We start from the raw sequence: 14,971 nt of genomic DNA on the forward strand, positions 1-14,971 counted from the left end.
TGGGTAGATTGAAGAAGATGATCTATTAACATAACAACACAATGCTTAAAGATCACACGTATAGTAATGAATGACCCGAGAAGCGCAGAGGAGTAGGCACCGAGTGACAGTCTCTACTAGAGTTTATGAAGGGCGAGCGGTTGGCTCAATGTCTTATGGGTTCACAACACATATTGTTACAATTAAAGCCTATGTATGGGTATTATACCGGGGTTTTCGGCAATTTCCGTCGGGTCGGCGACGATGGTGATTTGTCGGTATCCGGTTCTGTGAATCAAAACACAGACTCATGTACTATGGCCGAGTTGTGAGAAACTGATTTCAGTATAAAACAAGAAAATGCTAGATAAATAGTAAGAATGCAAAAAAAGTGTAAAATATACCGTAAAACTGCGCAAGAAGAAGGCTGGAGTAGTGTTGGTGCAGAACGAGACAGGTAGAGAACAAAATGCTGTTAATATTAGATATTGATTGGCAGGAAAGATCAACAGAAACAAAATAACGTGAGAAAGTATATTTACATTAGTATTTTTATGAGATGTAATGTATGAGTAAGCAGTGTGTATCAGTGTCGAATGTGTAGGCAAATTAACGAGCTTACTTCATTTACAGTGTCCATACATTGAATGGAATATAACATCGTTGTGTTTGGTGTCTTTGAGAGTGTGATAAGTTATTCATGCATAAATCTCATATATCATTTCATGGAGAACAATCCAACTGCACAGTTCCAATTAAGTCCACATAGGACCATACACTTTCATTTTCCATTCTATATTGATATATCTCGTCTCACATAGCAGACACATTGTATTCATTGTTCTGTTCATAACGAGACTGTAGGATAAAGTTGTGCCAGTTTATAACAAAGCCAATATACGATCACGGGAGATTGTAACTGCGCAGTTGAATAGTCCACGCTACACGGTGTTTAGGGCGAATCACGGAAACTTTCCATCTTCAATGATTGTTTCAGTTTTGTGTGCAGTTAACGCTACTACTGTGTTTGTTTCTTTATTTTTTGAAATTATTCAAAGACCATGGAGAACAAAATGACTGGCGGAGATGTCATAACGCAAATCCTTCTGAGAAAGTAGCGCGCCAAAATGCGGGTGTACCGGGGACGAGGAACGTTACTTGCCCTTGTATGCACGATCTTTGGAATTCATCTTTGACCGATGTCTCAAGGAACCCGACCGCCTAATTAGTTCATTACTAACAGACCAATTTGGCCACGTATACTTTCGTATACGTGGTACTTGACCTCTACAAGAAGGTGCAAGACCTACCAGCCTTATGGCATCTCCGCACATCATTTGTTCCTCCGTGGTCTATATGTAATGCAATATAGTGTATTCTGCCTAAATAACTTCGCTTTGAGAGAGAGTCAAAGCTAGACGTGGTAGGAGCATAGAGTACCGTATAGGGCATGATGATGCATGGAGGGCTGGTTGGTCTGCGAGGGCGGGTCGTCGACCTGCGGCGCGGGCTCCACCAGCAGCTCCACGCTGTCGCCGCCGCGCTCCAGCACCGCGCACACTTCCTCGAAGCTGCGCTCCGTTAGCGGCACCCCGCCCCATTCCAATACCTCCACATAAAAGTTTTGAAATTTGTAGCCATCCAATTACAATAAGATGGAAACAACAATAAAAAAGTGGTGATATTCAACAAAAGAAAAATAAAAAAAATCCTATCGTTTTTTTCTACGTTCCCATATTCCATTACATAGGTTCTAATCCGAGGTATTTAACCCTAAACTGAACAGGACCTCTTAGAGTAGTTCTAACCCTGTCAATCAATGCAGGGTTTAGGCATCGTTCACACCAAACGTATTGTCCGCCGCTGACTGTGAGCGCGCGTTACGCAGTTTATTGCTTTTCCATATATATTGAAATTGTCGTTCACACCGAACCGACTATACGCTGTTACGTCGTCTGTTGTAGCTGACTCTCAGTAGCCGATTATTTTACTACGCGACTATGCACGGCGGACGCGGATTGGCTACGCGGACGCAGTTGCCGAATAGCGCCGCTCCGCCGCGTACGCACCGCCGCTCCGCCGCGTCCGCACCGCCGCGCCTCTGCCCAGTGTTGCCAGATTGGGGGGATTCCCCCCAAATTTGGGGGTATTTTCTACCCGTGGGGGATTTTTTGGGGGGACAAATCCTTTGGATAAAGTCTATATTCGAAATATAAAGTATGAAATTGACCAAGAAAACATCTCTTCAAATTTAAGGGATGTACCCACAATCTCTTCTTTTTATTATTTTCGTCTTCCTCTAGAGCTTCGCAAATGGCAACTATCTGAATGCGCATCATTTAATTGAAATATCAGTAAACGTCCGATTTTTTTAAAAAATACACTAGTTTTATCGTATGGGAACCACAAGTGATCTCAGAGATCGTTTATAAAATACTACGAGCAACTTCAAATACTGAGCTCTTTTATGTGTAGAATAGTCGGCCGCTCAGCGTACGCATCTAGTGTGAACCTACACGAGCGTATTCTTTTGTTCACACATGTAGCGCATCGTACGCTATAGCCTATTGTCGGCTTGGTGAGTACGCGTACTGCAGATTGAGTCGACGTTCACACTGAGGCCGACTGTGAGTATACTCACAGTCAGCGGCGGACAATACGTTTGGTGTGAACAATCCCTTAGTCACAAAAGTGTGATTGTTACCTTGTCTCCCTGCTGTAGGCCGGCGAGGTCAGCGGGCCCGCCCGGCACGGTCCACACAATGACGGCCTCGCGCCGCCCGCTCGCGTCCGGCTTGCCGCCCACAACGCGCATACCGAAACCGCGAGCTGTAATTAATCATTTCCACAACCTGCCTACATACCTTTGTTGAGCTTATATTTTTGTGATTACGCTTTAACCACATTTTTGGTAAATATGACACACATGACATGAAAGCTTTGCATGTTTTCGGTTGGAAAACATTGCTTATGAAATACATGAGCTGAAAAATTGAGAATAATTTATGTTGCGCTGGGTACTGTGGAAATAATTGTTTTTTTAGATTGACTATAAAAACTTCAGATTTTGAAGTCAAACTAACTTACATCTGTGTCCCTTATCATTAGGGTCCCGACGCAGGGAGACGCGGCGTGGCGTGCGGTCATCGACGTCATGTATCACAATTTTGATGGCCTCGGCGTCGACGGACATCTGTCGCGCGGCCGCCGCCAGTGCCGCTGTCGTGGCCGCCGATACTGATATTGTAGGTTCTGATGATGACTCTGAGCTCCGGGATGCTAGGGCCGCTAGTGCATTTAGAGCGCCAGTTTTTTGCTGCAAAGCTGCTATGTCCGGCCTAAGTAAAAAGTATTGTTTGAGGTCATTTTGGGCTCCCGTAGTATTAACATTAATAAGTAGAGAGAACTCACAGCTGGCTTCCGCGACGTCTGATCGGCCTGTCTTCATCGACACTGAGTCCGGGAGCTATCGAGGGCGTGGTGCTGGGCTCGTCTGTGCGGTATGAGCCGCGGCGTGACGTTGCGCCTGCTACTACGTCCACTGCTGATGATCTATGGAAAATGTGGCCGTTAGTGGAACAATCTTACTTTTTTACAAAGACTTTAGTAGTAGTTTTTTACGCGTAACAAATTATGTTGAATAGCATTTATACAAGAGACGTAAGATTACGCTACCTTCTAGAAATGGCAGGCGGTGCTAGCGGCGTAGACTGATGCGCAGGCGAGTGCGGCTGGTCCTCGTCACAGGAGCGCTGGCGCGGCGCGCGCACGGAGCGGCGACGCGCCGGCGTCACCGTGCTCGGCCGCCGCGACTCCACTGTCGGCGTCGTGCTGCCGCCGCCCTTTAACTGCCGCCGCGGGCAGCGTGGTTACGAACTCACACTCCACACAGTATCGACTTATGGTACATCAATATCAGCTTATTGCTGTCCACTGCTGAACATGAACCTCGCCTAACAAGCGCTAACATTATATGACACGGTAGTTACACCATCGTTACCATATCAGCCTATTGCTTACTACTGCTAAACGTAGGTCTTCATAAACGAGCGCTAACTTTATGTCCTGCTATTGGGCAGCTAATGGTACAAACAGTTGTTGAATATAATTTATATTTGCATTTACGTGATAAAGTCGGAGAGTGGTGTGGGTGTTAAAGACTTTAAGAAAACTACAAACAGATTTATATTAATATAAATACATGGATAAAGTAGGTATTACACCTACACCGCAACGTTACTGCGTCAGGCTTAAAAGTAAAAAAACTTTGCCTGAAAAATAAGGATTCTTAGATCCTCTAACTAAAGTGTTTTTTTACTAACGTAATCTTTTTCAAAGCCAATCCCATCGATAGACATTACCTTTTCGAGTTCTTTGAGTGACGCTGGTGATACATCTGAGTGTCGCCTGAGTTCAGGTGAGCGGGGCGGAGCTAGGCCAGCACTGCTGCCGCCGCTGCCGAGCCGGGCCTCCGAGTGGCGGCGCTGTAACGCTTCCAGCACCGGCACATCCAGTAGTGAGTCTGTGCTGTCCTGTGCTGCTGGCGGGAGCCGCGGCTGTGCCTTGCGACGGCACACTGAGCACCGCCATGAGTTCTAAACATTTGCAAGTCGATCTTAAATATTATTCATATCGGACGGACAACAGATGAACATAATGATGAACTATTACATAAACGCAGAGAATATGATTTGGGTTTGAAATTAAGCATAATACAGTGCGAATATCTCACAGCGTCTTCATCGCTGGCTGGCTTAGAGTAGGAGGAGCAATCCTCGCAGACACGATGTTGACAGCCGTTGCACGTGTGGTACACTTCTCCGGGCTTGAGCGCCTTCAAGCAGACCCGGCACGCACCCGCCCGGGACGGCGCTTTCCCAGCCTCACTACCAACAAACATGGCCTTTAATAAACACAATTTGAAACTAACCAAAGTCCCTTTGAACAATCAAAAGAAAATAAGATAGTCTTCTATACGTACATATTATAGCGGCTTGCTTAAACAAATTAAGAACTCTGAAAAAATGTAAAGCAATGATACGATGAAAGAAGAATGAAATTAAACGAACTTTTTAATTACGTAAGAAACGTTTTAATGAGTTTTCAAGTTCTGTTATAATAGGAACCGTAACAAAAGGAGGAGAATTGTTTCAATACATACCGGTCAGTCTTGGCAATCTGTGCAGCGGTAGGCGGGGGTTGTGCCGGTGGCGGCGCCGGCGCAGGCTCCGCCACAGGCTCCGGCACGGCTTGTCGTGGACCCAACTTTGTTGTTACTGAAACAACAAACATGTCATCTCACACTTTTAAATAAATCAATAATACTCCCATACTATTGACTAAGTATTCCAAAATGAACATAAGTCATTCAAACTGAAATTACATTCAGATCATTGTTATGAAATACTGAATTGGAATGAAACGATGGGAATTCAAATAAGTCCGCAGCTTGTGTCTACCTTCCGAGCAGGAATCCGCTAACAATGCATGCCAGCCTTGCCGCCTCAGGCTCGAGAGACGCGAACATCGAGATATTTCGCTATGAATATTAAGAAATTATCATGAATACCATAACAAACTTCCCTTTACAGCCAAATATCTATAGGTTTTAACTTAAATTATAAGGGTTCTAGTTTAAATTTTAGTTATCTTTATACACATAACTAACTGTTATCGTCAATGTAATGCACGTCCGAAAATAACACGATGTTATTAGATTGTAAAGGGCGTACATACCTAGATGTATTTTGTTTGTACTAATTAATTAATTTTACGGTGTACCCGCAGGTTTCGCTTGAGTTCAATTAACTAGTCCGAAAAGTCAATTATAACGTAACACAACCTCGTACCCTTTGAAACGAAGTTTATTACTAAGTATGAAGTTTCTATGAAAATTGAATACTTACAAGTTTAGCGCCTGTAGAAGCAGCTATGGACTAACATGAAATGCAACAACGTTTGAAAATTTCTCGAGATTCCGTTTACCTTCTCTCGAGGTCAAGGATTTTCATAAATACTTATAGCGAGTATTTACGACAATTTCTCAGTTCTCAGACCAAGTTAACTTTTTTTGATATGCCATAGAAAACTAATTCAAATTCTGATTTAAATTTAAATCAAGAGTCCTGAATATTATTTTAGATTTATTATCTACTGGCTTCCGCCCGCGGCTTCGCCCGCGTAGAGTTCGGTTATATCGCGTTTCCAAGAGAATTCTTCAAAAGTCCGGGATAAAAACTATCCTATGTTCTTTCTCAAGGTCAACTCTATCTCTGTACCAAATTTTATCAATCAGTTCAGTGGTTTAGAGGTGAAAGCGTAACAGACAGACAGGCAGAGTTACTTTCGCATTTATAATATTATTAGGGATTAGGTCTGCACGATCGATCTGAAAATCGCATGAAATGTAACAAGTAAAAATCCGAGTGACTTAAAAAGAAATTAAGACATCTGATGTCGAGAAACGAACACTAAGCTCGCGTGATGAAATACATTTCTATTCACAGAAGTCTCAACATTACAAAAGTTGTATTTCATAACAACAAACGATATTTCCGAAGGCAATTTTCTTTATGTAAAAAGAGGTAAGTTAAATTATAGGAAAATGTTATATTTATGGTGGGTTTATGTTAACCGTTCTTGCGGGGTGTGAGGTAAACATAAATAACGGTAATAATGGCCTTAGGGAACAAGCACATAACACCGCTCCAATCTTGCCCGTACAAGGATAGTTTCAAGAGTTATTACACCCTTGTTAACAAATGCTACCAGTTTTACACTAGCCAGTTACCTTTTTATTTTGAGCTTTAAAAATATTTTTTAAGAAAGTAATTCAAGATCCATTTTTGGCATATCGAGCAGCCTCGGTTATTTGGAGTTGAATTTACGAAACGAATTTACGTAGATTTATTTTAAGTTCATAAATAAAATAAACTAATATTTTACAACCACCACACATACTGATATGTGGAGTTATATTCGCAAAAGCAATTCATTAAAGGATCTAAAAATAGCAGCTGCAAATCTCGAATGCTGACCCACCGCCTACGCCATTCACTGGATTAAATTACAGCTATGACTTGCGTGGGATGATGCAAATTGCTATTTCAGTTATAGACCACAGTCAGATGAAAGAACAATACATCCTTTGTCCTTAAAATGGTACTATGTTAGTCCTGACCTCTCACTGTCTGCACAATGTTTTGACTCGCATAAATCAAAGTTGATAACTCCACCTTTCTAGATAAAGTTAAAATGTCACGTATGTACCTTAAACCAGCTTTACATAAAGTTAACTCATGACAGATTCAGGTAAGAAGGCGCTGGAAAATCAAAATTCCAGCAGCGTTCCCTTTTGGGGCCAAAAACGTACCTATCCGGTCGTTATCTCTTATACTGAAACAATATCCATTCATCATCCCGACGAAAATCTGTTTATCGAAGGCAGCAAGGAAAAGTATCGCTATAATCATAAACTGCCTACAGTTACAAACATTTGAGGTCATAATTGTAGAAGATACGGACAAACGTATGGGATACTGTGTAAACATTCTAATTTTCCCTCGTAATAAAGTTAGTAGTTGTAATACGAGAACTTAAGACATATGTATCACGAATGTAAGGTATGGCTAGTATGAAAAAATTTGCATCCATACGTGTACTGTCTATTTATTTTAGTTTATTTATTTATGGTATCTTTAGGTATTATTACTGCGCCATTTAAAACCGCCTGGTTCAGAATAAACCTAAGACGGATGCGTATCTGTTCTGTCAGTCCAATTTAACGCATTACTAAGTTTAGGAATTCGTTCTCTTTTTGTCAGACTCAAATGCTGTGAAAAGGGTAATTGGTTTTGGTATTCCATGGCCAATCCTATTTAGGGGTATTAGATGGCTTAAAATCAGTGTTTTATACTAAGCCCGTTTGTAGTGGCGAATGAAGAGATAGAAGGACAACTATCCTTTTTAATTTATAATGATAAAGTGGCCCATATTAACTGAGTCCGAAATTAAATGAAAAGCCCTAGTTCGTACTGAAACACTAATATCCAACATTACCTCATACTTGCAGCATGTAGTTCAGTTATTACGTAAGTTGGTGCCACAGTTATGTGACTTTGCATCAAGTTAACAATTTATTTACCTCTGGCATTATTAGTGTTGTTTCCAGTAGTTACTTGTTAGTATGTCGTACAAAGTGTAACTTTCGAAAGCAAATGGCGATGTAATTAGAGATAATTAGCGGCGATGGAGTCTTAGTTGTGAGGAGATGTGTCAAGTGCTTTCTTTGTAATCTTGGTTATCTTTTAGAGTTGTGTTTACCTTTATCCTGAGCGGTGAGCAGTGACGAGGAGAGGGTTTGCCGCAGTTTGCCGAAGGTTCCCGGTGACTCGATGTGCCCGGGGACCGTGTTCGATGAGTCGTCTGTCGCCACCATCTGATGATAACAAATTACATTTATTTCACTTCCATTAGCACTTAAGTATTCATTCAACTTTTTTGAATCTAAAACAGCCTTTGTACTTGAGATATACGAATAAATCTGAGACATGATCTTAATAGAGCAGATAACGAACAGTGTAAGAATAAAAATGTCGTGAATTAGTAAACTCGATAAAAACACTTGGTGTTGAAAAAGAACTCATGTCGTGGAAAGAGACGCGACGCCGCGCGGCGATAAAACTCTTCATACAAAAATAACGGCTCAGTAATACCGTCGTAAATTTTATGGAGAGCAACAGATGGAGAATGAAATACATCAGAGAGGGGAAAATCAATATTGTCGTCTCCCGAACTAGACTACGGAGCGTTTTTATTGCTTCGCTCGCAAGTCTCCTCAAACTTTCACTTAGTAAGTATATAAGTAGTATTAGTTACGTTCAGTAATATCTGAATGAATGAGGTCACCTACTAAGCGCGTGAAATAGCCAGCTACTACGGTTACACACCTATCATAAAATAACTTGATAAACTACCTACGTTATTAGGCTTCCCGCTAATTGGAACTGGCTGGTAATAAACTCGAGTCTATAAATAAGGATATATTCTTAATGCTCTAGAAATTGTTTTGAAGGCGGAGTAAAAATGTAGTGCGCAGGTGGAAACTGAGTAAACCGTGAACAAAGCGGGCTCCTGGCGGACGTAGTAAAGTGTAGCACGAATACCGAGCAGGAACTGGGGGAGGAAGGAGATGGTACCGCACCGGTACTGTGTTGAACTCGTATACAACGGCAGTTTAGACCTTTGAAAAGTGTAAGACTTTAGTAGTACCTAAACATTAAAGTAATGTTCTTCGTACCTTTTGATAAAAAAATATTCAAAATACTAAATGGTCAAAAAATCATTCAGGGAATTTATTTAATTTACGCCTGAAATAGCCAACATAGAATAAACTCTACATTTCGCAAATATCTGGAAACAAAATGAAATAGAATTTACAAGTTGTGCTTCACGCCCGCATAGGTAAGTCGTAAAATTTCACCCCAGCAAAGGGTTACGGTTCGGCATTCGATCAATTCTCTGTAGAATTTGAATGGAATTTAGAAGTTACTGTGCACTGTTGTTTGTGGAGTCCATTCGGAGTGACTTCATCAAACTGTCGTTGCCATTCGAAAAATGCAATTAAGCCTGTGACACCGGATCGAAGTGCTTGCGTTCCTTTTCTCGATAGTGCGATATATTTTTTAAATACTCGCCCTCTATTAATCAATGCAAGCAATTAGAGAAGTATCTCATATTTCTTAAAATTCTAGATATACATATGACACGGTAATAACTTAATTCGTTATGATGCCTTCTTCAACACAACTTAGTTCAATTTATGTCTGGTATCCGTTCAATTTTAAAGCTCGTAAATAAGCTATAGATCTTAAAAGAACTTCTCTTCCAAACTATTTTATTAGAAGCAAACACGCTGAAGACAACCGACAGGTGATATACAACATTCATGAATATTAGCGTTGCTGCGAAACATCTGGCACAGCGCATTCCTGGGGGAGCGCGCGGGCCTGGCCGTCGGCCGCGGCTGACCTAACAGCTTCTATTCTCACGTTATTGGATTCGCCAACCGAGGCTCGCTCGTGACCGAACGCTTTCCACTCAAATACATTATAAATGAAGCCGCTGTTAGCAATTACACACGCCTTTGTCGAGACGCTCCAATGAGAGCCACTTGAGTGCTGATTGTCAATTTACGAATGCTGTTAAAGGCTTTGTTGGAATTCCAGATGGTTAACAAAGGAACGAATTTTGTTTTCGATTTATTATAATCACATGTGTATTGAGTATATTATTTATATGCAATGTTTGAATGAAAGAAATACGATTTTTATTGAAGAAACGATTGGAACGATCTCATGGGATCAAATATTATCCTCAGTAAACGACGACGGCTCCACGGGTAAACGATATTTCGTAGTCGTTTACCTATGCTAACCCCTGCGAAGAATATTATTCTAAATGGGAATTTAAGTTCACAACTAACGTTGTTTTATTATTCTAAACTTTAAATGTTCAAATAAATACAATATATTGTGCAATTAAACTGTTTTAGCGTCACGTTTTTTAGCGTTTTGTTTTTAGATGTCGGGGCACAGTCTAAAGAGAGCTGCCTTTGATGGATATCAGTAGATCAAACCGTGGAAATATGTGATAATGTATAAACGTTAAACTCAAATTGTACAAGTATTAAGACATTAATGGGAGCACGCTATGTTAAGCTTATTTATCAGTTGAATTTATTTATGTTTTGAAGTTGTTTTATTGTTTAAAAAGTAAATAATTTTCACTTGAAAGACTTGTCTTCTTCAGATAATTTGTCCTTTTGGAGAAAATCATAATAATAAAACCGTTTCATAAAAAGGGTTGTGATATAAAATAATCCGTGAGCAAAAGACTTATTATCTGTATATTCTTTCCAGTGAGTGAACCAGTGCAGGATAACAAAGTGCGTGGGCCACAGCGCAACTAGTATCATGTTGAGTACACGGCCGTCCGCTTCGATTAGCGTTACGGGTAGAGATTTTTGAGATAAAATGGGTCATGAACAGAGCGTTCATGACCTAGTGGTGAGGTGCAAGGGGTGCGCGGCGCGGGAGGGGGCGGACACGGCCCTGGTTGACCCACTTGTTGCCTCAACCCGCTATTTACATTACAACTCTAATTGCTGTCGGCAAACGTCAGGTGTAAGCCTTTACTTTATCATCGCCTTGGGACCAACCTTTTCTAATTCGTTGTTCGACTTGTGCAAATGTAATCTATTACTGACCCAAAATTAATTTTATTTCATTTTCTTGCTCTGCCTCTTCGTAGGAGATTTTCAGTGAGTGCGGGTGTTTTGTAAGGAGCTATTAATTGGGCATGAATGGGTGCGATGTTCTTAACCTTTGATATGTTTATTTGGTATCGACACTGAGCACAATAGTGGCGGTAACAATGGCGGCGACGTGCTCAGGGGCGCGACGAGCGGAGCGGCGGCGGGCGCACGGCGGAACACGCGGAGCGGAGACTGCGCAGCTACACCCACCCGCACCACAAAGGAATGTAATTACGCGGCACTGCCACACAACACGATACTATTATTTTAGAACGCAGATACGCTGATTTATTCCTTTTGTATAAAATAACTCAAACATAAAATGCCACATATTTAGACATATCCTATGACAATAATAAAAATATGAAACTTCAGTGTTCACAAACACGCTTAAAGTTTCTATTGTATTATAATATGTTCAAGTTGAGAAAATAATAAAATAAAATAGGACAAAGAGGGTCATATAAAGGAAGGCTTATACGTACCAAGCAGTGGTCATGTTTTATTAAAGTTTTCCGACTTTTAGGTATTTGTTCATAAAATACTCGGGGGACGTTTGTGTCGGTGATGATAAAAAGGATTTTAAGATACTATGTACTTCGAAACTTGCTTGATGTTTATGTGGGGTTATTAAGATAGCGAACTATTTCAGATATATAAGTTATTTGGGCTTAAGTTTCTATCGTAAAATATGATGCGAAGAATTTTCATTACGGATTATACAAACTATGAGAGGCCTCAGCCTCAGGGCTTGTTCGATCGATATGAAATTATTATTTTTAGTGGTTGGGGATAACAACTAAACTAAAACCAAAAATATGCGCTAGCGAAAACCATCTATTACGAGTTTTTAAATGGATACGTTCTTCCATATTGAAGAAAAGCAAATTATGGATACTACAAACAGGATACATACACACACAGCTTTGATATAATATGTCCTGCGTGAAAATTGATTAATTTCTTTGCCATACTTAAATGATTACATACAATTTTTCATAATTGTAATAGATGTGAAGCGATAGAAGATTGACAATACATTTTCATTTATTTAATGGCTTTGACGTGGTGCTGTTACAAACGGCGCGGACTTATTGAGATAGAAATTAATTCAGCCTTTAGGTAATTCTCCTTTACATAAACGTAGAATGTTTGCTTTTAACTTAAATAAGCATTTATGAAAATTGCCGTATTTGTGTGTCTAAACACAAATACAGCAGTAGAACAACGAGCACAAAACTACTAAAGCAATTTAGCAGATTTCCGCGCCGCCGCCGCCATGTTGCTCGCGAGACTTATGTGAATCCCGTTCAGAAATCACATTAAGGTAGTTTGAGCGCGGCCGGTCGGAACTACACGCGAATAAATCTAAATCACCGCCGGCTGAATCTTGCCTAAACCCAGTTTAATGCGCTTCACACCCGGCCGCACACATTACGCTCATGTAACCACGAAGCCACCAAACTACTGAGTCATGCATCCACTGAATTCTACATTTGTTTGTGTTACAACTACAACATCTCCTTGTGTTGTCGCTTTCAGGTCTGTATTTGCATTCTGCCAGCGAAACAGCTTTACACGAGTATGTAAACCAATCTCTTTTATCTTTGCACAACACTGAGATATGTGTCGGATCGCTCTTTATTGCGGTAACAAAATGTGCTGTAATAGACTACTTAGCTTTTTGGACGATTAACAGTGATTTACTAAATGCGCAATTTGAGGTTTTGTTGTGTATCAACTATAGACCATTTTCTCGAATATACGTTATAATATCAAATAAGAAAATTAGCAATCTTTATCTGTGCTTTCTAAATGAGTTCTATTTCAAAGTTAGCGCACAATTGTAAATTTAAGTGAGATATCATTTTAGAACATCTAACAAATCTTATAACTAAGATAATATTTCGAAAGTTTCATACATATTCGTACCTCAAGAACGAGCGATACTGAAACTAGTTAACTTCATTAGGTAAAGTTTCCAGGCAAGTTTTGCACTAAATATTAAGGCAATTTCATAGTGAGGAATATCGTCATCATAAGTGTTGAAGTAGCGACGCCGCGCAACATTTACCACTTAATTCAGTTAGGGTCTCCTCGTTCCAGCGACCCACCGGGAACTCCCACAACTCGGTGAAGCAAACATTTTTGCAGCGCTCGAACCTCAACAGTCATCATTACTCAAGAAAAGTTTACGCGAGTGCGATCCAAGGAGCGTTACAAATTTTGTGGCATTTATTGCTGAGGAAGATAAATTGAGAAGAACACGCTAACCGAAATTTTCAGTGCTTAAAAACTTGACTAGTTTTATAAGTTGTTGTTGTTCTACGAGTTTCGTAGCACACAACGCTTGTTATATTCAACAGCTGTTCATTTCAGGAAGTTGGCAGCGAACCACTAATGTGTTTAAAATTTAAACGTTGTTATATAGACGTTGTATCAAGCCAGCAAACAATCGGTAGTGCCAGTAACTTGTCGTAGCACCAAGCTACGTCGTAGCACTGAGCTACGCCGTAGCGCACGGGCGGCGCCCGCTCGCTACAACTTTTAGTTGACGTGTACACAAACTACCTCGCAAGGTTACTTATTTTCTGAAACCTAGTTTATGATTTGTTTAACTTTTTTCATCGAACGTGACTGGCAAGATAAGAACTCTTAAATGAAATCAAATTCACGATCTGTCTTTGAGAATGAAGGCCTTTTACAAGCGCTTTGTGAACGCGTCATTAACATGTAAAATGTACGATAAGTTTTTGCTACATCAAGCAAGAATCCACAAGTATTTCGCTATAAGCTTTTATGGCAGGGTCGGGGCGGCGTATAACCTCAGTAAGCCTTTCATCTAGGCGGGCGAGAGGAGCGGAGGGCCACATCGCATAATTTGACCGGCGACGTGTTGTGGGCTCGCACCAGCCCATTATCTCCTGAACTGAGGCCGTAGGCTCCACTGTGAGCTGAATATATGTACTTAGTGAACAGCTTAGCTTGGGTCGCACTCGCTACCAAAATCCTTTCCGATGTTTATGTAGGCAAAGCATAACTCAGCTTACATAGGGAAACAAGTTTGACACACGACATTACGACTATAATAATTTATATGCAGTCTCATTTTGGCCTTAAACAAACCGTGGAGGCGTCGCTCGTCGTCTCCGCTCGTGTTCGTAACGAGACAAGGCAGCGCTCGCTCGCTGAACACCTGCATTTAATTAAGAATACAAACGCTTCATAATGAATCACAACTTTACCCTTTTGAAATAATTTGCAGTTCAAACGTAAATTAGAGTTTTGTGTCGAGGGTTGCATAAATAATCACAATTGCACAATGCGCGATGATGCAAATTGAAAAAGTTTCACTAAAGTTGAAAATGTACAGAATTAATTACACACTAGCTTCGCTTACCGCTCAGCAAGTTGACGGAACTGTTTAAAATTCTAATACATAATGTATAAGTCAAGTATACACAGGCGCACGGTAAAATTAGGCAATCATCGAAGTAGTTTAATTACTTATGAAGGCGCTGACGGCTTTCTGACCCACAAACCATTGGGCTTGCCTGTTGATTGGCAGTGACGCTTCATGTTATCCAGCATAGACAATGTTTATTAACGGTAGGTATGTCGTTGGTTGTGAACATCAAAGTCCCCAAACATGTCCAAACAGTAACAATAGCACTGTCT

The 14,971-nt window shown here is 40.7% G+C and overlaps 1 protein-coding gene across 1 annotated transcript in view; it reads right to left on the reverse strand.

The window, feature by feature from the left end:
* LOC135117467 (regulating synaptic membrane exocytosis protein 1-like) overlaps positions 1-14,971 on the reverse strand; it is a 36,811-nt gene that overhangs the window by 16,331 nt on the left and 5,509 nt on the right. Inside the window, 10 exon segments of the mRNA XM_064036763.1 lie at positions 209-267; positions 1,420-1,588; positions 2,684-2,808; positions 3,067-3,317; positions 3,391-3,531; positions 3,655-3,827; positions 4,341-4,574; positions 4,712-4,865; positions 5,141-5,255; positions 8,302-8,416. Coding sequence (XP_063892833.1) covers positions 209-267; positions 1,420-1,588; positions 2,684-2,808; positions 3,067-3,317; positions 3,391-3,531; positions 3,655-3,827; positions 4,341-4,574; positions 4,712-4,865; positions 5,141-5,255; positions 8,302-8,416 — 1,536 coding nt within the window.

Source organism: Helicoverpa armigera, chromosome 11 (genome assembly GCF_030705265.1).
Source record: "Helicoverpa armigera isolate CAAS_96S chromosome 11, ASM3070526v1, whole genome shotgun sequence".
In the NCBI taxonomy this organism is placed as follows: Eukaryota; Metazoa; Arthropoda; class Insecta; order Lepidoptera; family Noctuidae; genus Helicoverpa; species Helicoverpa armigera.